Source organism: Chiroxiphia lanceolata, chromosome 24, assembly GCF_009829145.1.
Source record: "Chiroxiphia lanceolata isolate bChiLan1 chromosome 24, bChiLan1.pri, whole genome shotgun sequence".
Taxonomy (NCBI): Eukaryota; Metazoa; Chordata; class Aves; order Passeriformes; family Pipridae; genus Chiroxiphia; species Chiroxiphia lanceolata.
This window is the reverse complement of record NC_045660.1, coordinates 4,015,124-4,025,417: the sequence shown is the minus strand read 5'-3', so window position 1 is coordinate 4,025,417 and position 10,294 is coordinate 4,015,124. Positions and strand designations below refer to the sequence as shown.

Genomic DNA, 10,294 nt, shown 5'->3' with positions numbered 1-10,294 from the left:
GTGGACTACAGCTCCCAGTGACAGCAGTCCCAACCCACGGCTCCCAGTGCAAAATCACAGCTCCCAGTGCCCTACAGGGTCCCACCAGTGCAAAACCACAGCTCCCGGTGCTCTCAGTGCAAAATCACAGCTCTCAGTGCCCCCAGTGCAAAACCAAAGCTCCCAGTGCCCCCAGTTCCAGGGCACAATCCCAGTCCCCCATCACAGACACAGCCCCTCGGTGGGGAGCTGTAGAGGGCCATGCCCGTGGGCAGCAGGGCTGCCAGAGTCCCAGGGCTGCCAGGGCTGCCAGGGTCCCAGGGCTGCCATATCCCTGTCTGCACCCAGCTTGGTTCCTGCTCCCAGGTCCGCCCCTGTGTCCTCCCCAGAGCCCAGAGGTGTTCCGGGGCTCCCTCTGCCCATCCCCGCCTTCCTGTCCTTCTCTTAATCCGCTTTCTGGAGCTAAAGCGGCCCCGGGGCCCCATTAATCCCCTCTGCGGCCAGGGATTAATTCCCTGTGGGCTGAGTGGGCCAGGTCAGCAAATAAATATCCTAAGATTTGGTATAAAACCGTCCCTACCAAGGTCCCACACACACAGTCCCACTCCAGGCTCCCCGTCCCGGTCCCCTGGGTGCCTGGGGAAACTGAGGCACGGGCTGGGAGCTGGATGGGGCCCTGGGCACTGTCACTGTGCGTGTCCCCTGGGTCCCACCTGGCTGCTGGGGTGGGGAGAGGGGACCCCAGCCCGTTCCCCCCCAGCACAGCCCCCCCAGAGGCCGATCCAGCCACAGGCTGAGGCTGGCCAGGTCGTTACACCCATGGATGGGATCCAGAGCTCCGTCGCGTCCCAGCTTGCCTGGCCGGCGGGGAGGGCGGCTGGAGCGGCCGGGAATGCCAGGACAGGGTGGGAGAGGCGAGCCCCGACGTGCCCCTGCTGCCCGCCCCAGCCCACGCCTGGCTTCCCGAAACGGGGCTCAGCCCCCTGCCAGCACCCCCACACTGCCCTGGGAGAGGGTCCTGGCTGGAGGTGGTGGGCGTCGAGTCAGCTGCTCAGGACCTTCTTGTTCTTGCCTCCAGTCGAGCCCAGTGGGACTGTGGGGGTCCCACCGGTGAACCCCTGGGGTCCCCATGATGTGGGTGTCACTGGGGACCCCCACACTGGGCTCACACAGTGTTCACAAGGATTTTCTTTAAAGGGATTAACTCAGCCCATGGCCCCTGCTCGGCTCCTGTTCCAGTCACCCCACCAAGAGTTCCCCCTCTGATTTGGAGGGGTCAGACCAGGCTGGGACCCCCAGACACATGTCTGCCCCCTAAGAGGGTAAACCCCACAGTCCACCCCCAGCTTTGTGCCATGGGTGCTGGGCGTGGCTGGGTTGGGGGCTGGCAGTGAGGATGCAGAGGGGCTCGTCTCTCCTGTCCCTGCCTGGGGGGGTCACCTGGGTGTGTCACTGCAGCCTGGGGGTGTCACTGGAACCGCAGGGGTCGGCGGAACCCGGGCGTGTCCTTGGAGCCCCGGGGGTATCCTTGGAGTCCCGGGGGTATCCTTGGAGACAGGGATTGCTGGAGCCTGGGGGTGACATCGAAGCCCTGAGGTGTCACTGGTGGAGGCGGCCCCAGCTGTGTTCCTGCCCCTGCTCCCCACCGTGACCCCATTGCTGCCCTACAACGGCCCCGTCCCTTTGGGGGTCCCCCGAGGGGCTCCGGGGGCAGAGAGACCAGCGGGAGGGGCCGCTCCCCTCGGGGGTCTCACCGGCACCGGGTGACACGGGGACACAGGCCGTGGGTCGGTCCCCCGGGGGTCCCATTCGGGGGGGGGGGGAGGCACAAGGACCCTGCGGACCCCCCCGGGGCACCCCCCGGCGCGCGCGGGGGATCCCCGTCCCACGTGGGCGCGGCCAATGGGAACGCGCGGGCGGGGCGTGGCTCTCCAGACCACGCCCACATCTCCTAAACGGTAGCCAATGGGAGGCGGGTGGGCGTGCCCGAGAGCGGAGATGTGGGCGGGGCGAGGGCGCGGGGTAACAGATGCGGGCGGGGGGTGGCACGTGGAGCGCGGGGGTGACGATGGACCACCGGGACCGGCCGGGAAACGGGGCCGGGAACTGACCGCGGAGGGACGGACAGCCCGCGAGACAGACAGGCGGACAGGGGACAGCCAGCCCGGAGGGGGACAGGGGACAGCCAGCCCAGAGGGGGACAAACGGACAGAGGACGGCCAGCTCCGGGGGGAGGAAGGGGGACAGCCAGACCGCGGCGGGACAGACAGACTGACAGGGGACGGCCAGCCTCGGGGGGAACGGGGACAGACAGACGGACAGGGGGAAGACAGCCTCGGGTGGGGACAGACGGACTGACAGGGCACAGCCAGCCCCGGGGATAGAAAGGGGACAACCATCCCAGAGCATGACAGACAGACGAACAGAGGACAACCAGCTCAGAGCAGGATAGACAGACGTACAGGGGACAGCCAACCCCGGGACGGGGGACAGTAGGACAGGCAGCCACGAGGGGTGCAGGCAGCCGGGGTCTTGCACAGGCAGCCTGTGGGACAGGGGGACAGAGAGGGACAGACGGACAAGGTGACAAGGGGGAGCACACCCCCAGCCCTCCCGGCCCCGGGGCTGCGCGGAGCCTCCCGCGGCAGCTCCTCCGTGCGGCCGCGTACCGGGAGCCCGGCGGGGCGGCACGGCGGCCGCTCCGCCGCCTTCCCCGGCCGGGGATGCAGCCCGGAGCCGCGGGCAACCGGGGATCGGGACTGCGGGGCACGGCGGCCCGACACCCACCCGGGGCTGCGTGTCCCCGAAGGTAACGGGGGGACCGAGCGGGGAAGGAGCAGTTGGAGATAGGGGGGCTCCGGTGGCAGCGGGAGGGTTTATTCCCAGGTTTTTATTCCCAGGGGGCTGGGGAGGGGGGGGTCCTGCCGCAGGGATGTGGGGGGCTGCTTGCGGCGACACGGTTGGCGGCGACAGGACGGTGACGGCGCGACCTCTCCCCTTCTCCAGGGATTTGAAGCTGAGCCAAGCGATGGAAATGTCATTGTCGCGGCACGGGAGCCCGGAGAAGTGAGCGGCCGGGACACTTCTGCTCCGCGGCTGGAGAGCCGGACGGTCCCGAAAAACCAGCACAGCCCTGGGCAGAGGGGGCAGCAAGCGGGGTTTGTCACAGACTGCAAGGGCACAGGACAACACCTGGGGGCCGGGAGCTGTCCCACCACCCACCTGGGGTTTGGGACATCGGCCTTTCCACCGGACTCTGGCACCCCTCTGAGCCCGATGAGGAGCCGGGGCTGTGTGTGAACCTATGCAGACCAGGAAGAAATACATTTTCCTGACTTTCCTTGCCTCTTGGCTCCTGCTTTTCTTCTTTGGAGGAGACCAGCTGCGCCGTCTCTCTTTCTTTTCTGGGAGGAAAGCCGAAGCCCAGAGGAACTGGCCCCGCTGGACGGATCGGTCCCTCCTCAGAAACTTTGCGGACCCCGAGGAGCTCCAGAGGGATGGGGACCCCTCCCTGCTGTCCCCCCGGGAGCGGCGGGCGGCATGGCTGAGCGTCTACAAGAGCAGCAGATGCCGGATGGAAACCTGCTTCGACTTCTCCAGGTGCGAGAGGAACGGCTTCAAGGTGTTCACCTACCCCCGGGAGAGGGACCAGCCCGCCTCAGAGAGCTACGGCAAAATCCTCGCCTCCATCGAGCGCTCCCGCTACTACACCCCAAAGCCCGAGGAAGCCTGCCTCTTCATCCTCAGCATCGACACGCTGGACCGCGACCACCTCTCGGCTCAGTACGTCCGTGATGTCGATGAGAAAATCCGCGGCTTCCCGCTCTGGAATGGCGGCCGGAACCACCTCATCTTCAACCTCTACTCGGGCACCTGGCCCAACTACACCGGGGACCTGGGCTTCGACATCGGCCAGGCCATCCTGGCCAAGGCCAGCTTTGACACCGAGAGCTTCCGGCCCGGCTTTGACGTCTCCATCCCCCTCTTCTCCAAGGACCACCCGCAGCGCGGCGGGGAGAGAGGGTGGTTGTATCAGGACTCGGTCCCCCCGAAAAAGAAGTACTTGTTGGTGTTCAAGGGGAAGCGGTACCTGACCGGCATCGGCTCCGGCACCCGGAACGCGCTGCACCACATCCACAACGGGAAGGACATCATCTCCCTCACCACCTGCAAGCACGGCAAGGACTGGGAGAAGCACAAGGACATGCGCTGCGATAAGGATAACGTCGACTACGAAAAGTGAGTTGGAGATGGGGCGTGAAGTGTGGGTCTGGGGGGAGTGGGACACCCCGCAAATGTTCCTGTCTCTCTGCGTGCCTGCCTGTGGTGGCTGGACCTCCAGGGAGGGAGGTTTTGGGCTCTCCCAGAAATAAATGAGGGTTTCATGCCCCAGTGGGGAGGGAGGCACTGAGTGCTCAGAGCTTTCCCTGCATTAAAGTTGGAGTAATCTGGTGAGAGCGGCTCTTATCTGCAATCGCTGCCACCGCCTCTAATACGATTTCCCTTTTCCCCAACACTGATGAATGACGCTTTTCTTCTCCCCCCCTCCCGCCCTCCCTCAACATAAACGTTTCTCTTGGAGATGAGCCCGAAACATCCCCCCTCACTGGCTCTGCTAAAAATCCCACAAAACTGCTGGGTCTGTGGGCACGCCAGTGTGGTGGTGGTGGTGGGTGGAGGGTCCCCCTGCATCCTCCATCACAAATGGACGTGGTGGCAGCAGCGTGGGATGGAAACAGTGGGGGGACAAAGTTTTGTGAGTTTTGGGGGGGTTCCACGCTGTGAGGATACACGGCAGCTCCTCATCTCCCCATCCTGCTACTTGGGACCCATCACCAGCTGCCCAATCTAGGGCTGGTAAACACAGACCCCATCCCACTGGTGATGGGCAGGTCCCCATCCCATTGCCTGGGGACACATCACAGCCACCCTGTCAGAGAGCAGATGGGGAGAGACCATGTTGGGCATCATCCTCAAAGCGTCTTAGGAGGTGCTGGGAGGTAAAAGTGGAGCTGGGGTGCTGGCACTGGGATTAGCTGCTGCCCCAGGATGGCTCACACACCGTCTGGAGGGTGCCACCAGCCCAGCAGGGTCAGCCCTTGCAGCAAGGTCTTTTTGGGATGGGGCATTGCAGGGTGATGAGGCTGATGGGACAGGGGGCCCAAGGTCAGCCCTGCTCCATGCCGAAGGGGCAGTGGGATGAGGAATCCCCCCGTCTGCCCACCCAGGTAATCCCCTAATGCTGTTTGCAAATACAGGGAGATTTACACCTCTCCCAAGATGGCTTTAGGCAGCGGATAGATGGGGAACACGTGGCACAGGGCAGTGTGCTCTTGTGTGACCCAGAGCCTCCACCACCCCGCTCATCCCTGTGGGACACTGGGCAAAAAGCCATCGGCATCTCCATCGCGCCGGGCCAGCTCTGCCCAACCTCCCGTGGGGATTGATGCCCTCCTGCCCTGGGAGATGTTCCCAGACTTGGACAGGGGACAAGCCAGCAGGGAGGGGACACACCACAGCTGGCAAAGCGAGACCCCAGCTGCCCCGTTCACGCAGTGTGTTGGGGACATCGGGTGCTGTCACAGCGGAGGCAGCACGGGGAGCAGAGGAAGGCCTTGCTGGGGGTTCCATCATCCTCCTCGAGCCCGGTGTGCGGGGGGGAGGGATGCCAGAAACAAGCTGGTTCTGTGCTGGGATAAAGGGTGGCTTGTGGCAGCGCTGCGGGCAAGCCCTGCTGCCGGCTGCCCCGGGTTTGGAGCAATCCAAGCGGGTTGGGAAAGGCTCTCTGGAGCCGACGGTCCCCGGTGGCACCGTGCCCGGCCGGAGCCACGGAGGGGCCTGGCAAAGGGAGCGCGGCGGGCGCCCGTCCCGGCTCCTAACAAAACAAGGAAGCCCTGACGGCCGTGATTGCCCGGAAACCGCAGCAGCGTCAGGAGCGAAGTATTTCCATCGGGAGGTTTTGGCCCCGCAGCCCGGCCGGCGCCAGCCTCCCCACGACACTGCTGCAGAGGGGAGGCTGCCCCCCGGGGTGTGTCCCGCTGCCCACCCAGCCCCGGCAGTGGGAATGGTTCCCCCGAGGTGCTGGGGGTCGTGGCTGGGTCTGGGGTCCCCGAGGAGTGGGTGGCAGCAGTGTCTGGCCCCGGGGATGTGGCTGTCACTGCTGTGGTTTCTTGGGGGGGTCTGGGTGCTGTTTGAGCCACCCTCACCCCTCCTATGGCGTGTTGGGTATCAGTGAGTCAGGGTGCACTAACGAGGCTTTTGGCATCCACTGGGACAGTTTGACCAGAGGTGGGTTTTATTGTAAAACGTTGTGCCTTGGCATTGGGGCTGATTTCCCACATCCCAGGGTGCCGGGATGCCCCAGGGTGCTCCAGCACTGTGAGGGGACACATCCTCAACTCCCAGGCTGGCACCAGCACCGCGTTCCCTCTGCAGGGAGACCCTTCCTCCTGGGGACCAGCACGCTTCAAGGAGCTCTTTGGTCTCCCACCCCCGCAGCTGGACCACGCACATCCCCCCCCCAGCCCATCCAGGACCCGGCTGCCCCTTCCCTCCCTCCCTGCAGGCAGGAACAGACGGGGTCTGTCCCGACCTAGAGTCAATATTGGATTTTCCGGCGCGGTCGCAGGGACCCGGCAGCGGACGCGCCTCTCCCCACCACCGCACAGAAGGGGCTTTCATAGCCCCACGGGCAAGCCCGACCCGAGGGGGCCACGCTGGCTACACCCGCTGGCCCCCCCGAACGCTGCCAGGGCAGGCAGGGCTGGTCCTGCCCGGCAAGTCCTGGCACAGCAGAGGAGTCGCTGCAGTTTCGGGCTTGGGGGTTCGGGTGGTGGCTTTGCGTGGGGTTTCATTACCAGAGGGTGGGGGGAGCAGGGTCATGCCTTTGAAGGCACCGGGGTCCTATTCTGACCCCCCCACCTGTTAAGGGTGGCACATCACTCAGGGCATGTCTGCTCCACCAGCCCCGTGGGGCCGGGGATATTCAGAGCCAAAATCAGCCCCAGTCAGTCCTAACGCTGCCCTGGGCTGGTCACACACACCCTCCAGGTGCAAGTGAGACCCCCAGAATGCTCATGGACTGGGACTGGGGGTCATTCCTGACTCCCACCCCATCTCCCGTCCCAGGTTCGACTACCAGGAGCTGCTGCACAACTCCACCTTCTGCATCGTGCCCCGGGGCAGGCGCTTGGGCTCCTTCCGCTTCCTGGAGGCTCTGCAGGTACAGGGTGGGCAGAGGGACAGGGGACCCCCTCCTTGGGGTCCAGGGGGCTCTGTCCCAGCCCTGTGGGGTCCCACCACAGGCCGCCTGCATCCCCGTGCTGCTGAGTGACGGCTGGGAGCTGCCCTTCGCCGAGGCCATCGACTGGGGCAAAGCTGCTGTCGTGGGCAGTGAGAGGCTCCTGCTGCAGGTACTGTGGCTGGATCCTGCCCCAAACGGGCACAGGGGACCCCAAATCTTAATTTCAGTGGTGGTGGAGCCCCCAGCCAAGTCCAGGGGTGAAACCTCTGTGGCCAAGTCTGGCAGCTCTCATGTAGATGGATGCAGGAGAGTCTCATCCAGCTTGGAATGGGGGTCCCATTCCATCTGCAGCCCTGGGGCATTGTTCATCTTGGGGAGGTGACCAAAACCCCTTGGAGGTCCTGGGCCACATCCTGCTTCAGAGAGAGGAGATGCAGCACCACAGTGGAGTGGTGGCACAGCATCCTTGCCTGGGGACAGGGGGATTTCCCTTGGGATGGTTGGAGGTGGTGGAGGCAAGGAGCCCTGCTGGGGGGCTGGGTGGTGCTGAGAGGAGAAACCAGCTCCCCCCTGCCTTCACAGATCCCTTCTGCCGTCCGCTGCATCCACCCGGAGCGCGTGCTGGCTTTCCAGCAGCAGACCCAGTTCCTATGGGATGCATACTTCTCCTCTGTGGACAAGATCGTGCACACCACGCTGGAGGTGAGGCCCCCACCCCAAGCTTCCCCTCGTAGCTCCCGGGGTCACAATCGGGGTGCTGGGAGCATCACTCTGGCCTCTGGCAGATCATCAAGGACCGTCTGTCTCCGCACCGTTCCCGCTCCCGCTTCCTCTGGAACACGCTGCCCGGGGGGCTCCTGGTCCTGCCCGACTTCTCCACCCACCCCGGGGATTTTCCCTTCTACTACCTGCAGCACGGTAGGACCCCACCTGTCCCCTGCTGAGCACGGCAAACTCAGTGCATGCCACAACGTCTGTCTTCTCTCGCACCCTTTTTTCAGGCTCCAGCCCCTCCGAGAAGTTTACAGCCTTCATCCGGGTGGTCTCACAAGCAGGTTCCCTCTCCCAGCCCATCCTCAGGCTCATCCAAGCCGTCTCTGGATCTCAATACTGTGCCCAGGTGGGAAGAGCTGAGCCCTGCGCTACCTGGTGCAGCTCCCAGGGATCCAGCAGGAGGGATGGGGCAGGATCCCATGGGTTGGGAAGGGGATGGATGGGTTTAGGGGTTGGAGGGGGTGGCTGATGTTACCCTTGGGTGGGCAGAGCTGTATCCCCAACCCCCCGGGGTGGAGGTGGGACCACCTGGGCATTTATCCTGGTCCAAACTGCCACGAGGTGGTTTTGGGATGAGCAGACACACCTGTCCTGCCCCCTGCAGATCCTGGTGCTGTGGAGCTGCGAGAAGCCACCACCACCGAGCGGGAAATGGCCCCAGACCACCGTGCCTCTGACCATCATCCAGGGCAGGAGGAAGGTGAGAGGAGCTGGGACGCAAGGCAGGGAGCCAGGATGGGGGCAGGGAGCTGGGACACCCACCCCATGGCACAGCCCAACCTGCCTTTCCCCCCTTCATAGCCCAGCGACCGCTTCTTCCCCTACACGGCCATCCAGACGGACGCAGTGCTGAGCCTGGATGAGCACACCAGCCTCTCAACCAGCGAGGTGAGGCCGTGGGCACCACGGTCCCTGGTCCCTCAGATGCTCACGGGGCTGGCGGGAGCAGTGCCTGCTGTCCCCATGTCCCCATACCCTCTGGGAGAAGGCAGGGGTGACCCACAGTGGGTGACACCGTCCTCCCACCCCGTGCCAGGTGGACTTTGCCTTCGCGGTGTGGCGCAGCTTCCCCGAGCGCATCGTGGGCTTCCCCGCCCTGAGCCACTTCTGGGACCCCGAGCAGGGGCGCTGGGGCTACACCTCCAAATGGACCAACGAGCTCTCCATCGTCCTCACCGCCGCCGCCTTCTACCACAGGTACCCGCCCGGGGAGGGGCTGGTGGGCAGGGGAATTGGGCCACATCCTGCCCCCCACCTCGCCCCCTCCCCAGGTACTACCACAGCCTCTTCACCGAGTACCTGCCGGCGGGGCTGCGGGAGCTGGTGGACGGGCTGGCTGCCTGCGAGGACATCCTGATGAACGTCCTGGTGGCCGCCGTCACCAAGCTGCCCCCCGTCAAGGTCGCCCAGAGGAAGCAGCACAAGGACACGGTGCCCCAGCAGGTAGGGTGCACGGGCGGGGATGTGGGGACCTCCCCCGAGCAGGGGAGCGCAGCCCCCCCTCACCCCCCGCGCTCTCCTGCTGCCAAGGTGAAGGGCACGGCGGGGGCGGTTGGCAGCCGGCGTTTCTCCCAGCGGCAGGACTGCCTCAACCAGCTGGTGGACTGGTTTGGCCACATGCCCCTGGTGTCCTCCCAGCTGCGCCTCGACCCCGTCCTCTTCAAGGACCAGGTCTCCGTCCTGCGCAAGAAATACCCACGCTTGGAGAAACCCTGAGGGCTGCCCGGCTGCTCTGGGTGCCCTGCTCCTGGTGCACGGAGCCCTCTGGGGGCAGGTGGTTGCTGCTGCTAACGGGGTTTTACTCGTTATTGGGTTTTACCAGTGCAATAAAGGAGGGTGGAGAGGCAGAGTCTGTGGCTGTAGAACGTGGGGAGCATTGGGAGCACGGGGAGTGCTGGTGTTTGAGTGCACCATTGCTTATGCATTTGGCACCTTGGGAATAACCTGGGCAGCTCCTGGCTGCACATACAGCTCCCCCAGCCCCGCGGGGAGGGCGAGTCCTTCACCTTCCTGAGGGCAAACAGAGGAGTGATAAGAGGTGAGAGCAAGGCCAGTGTGTCCTCCTTCCCCCAGCTGGGATGGGTCCACCCACAGCACCAGGCACTCCAGCACCCCACTGCCTCACAGCGCTTCCTGGAGAAGGGAAAAGGGGTATTTTAGCTGCCTTACCCCCCAGCTGAATAGAAATAGGGAATATTAAGGCTGCTGGCTTCCGACAGCTGCTGCCCTCCGGCTTCCACAGCCCTGGGTCTGCCCTTGGTTCCTACAGATACCGGAGATAACACCCTGATACCAGAC

General features: G+C 64.6%; 1 protein-coding gene across 1 annotated transcript; it reads left to right on the top strand.

The window, feature by feature from the left end:
* Positions 1-2,637: 2,637 nt before the first annotated feature.
* Positions 2,638-10,017, top strand: EXTL1 (exostosin like glycosyltransferase 1). Its single transcript, XM_032709865.1, has 12 exons — positions 2,638-2,788; positions 2,986-4,218; positions 7,108-7,201; positions 7,284-7,391; positions 7,805-7,924; positions 8,008-8,140; positions 8,224-8,342; positions 8,601-8,696; positions 8,798-8,884; positions 9,033-9,193; positions 9,268-9,439; positions 9,527-10,017. Exons 2-12 carry the CDS (start codon positions 3,284-3,286, stop codon positions 9,710-9,712), a joined length of 2,211 nt encoding a protein of 736 aa, XP_032565756.1. The 5' UTR covers positions 2,638-2,788; positions 2,986-3,283; the 3' UTR covers positions 9,713-10,017.
* Positions 10,018-10,294: the final 277 nt, after the last annotated feature.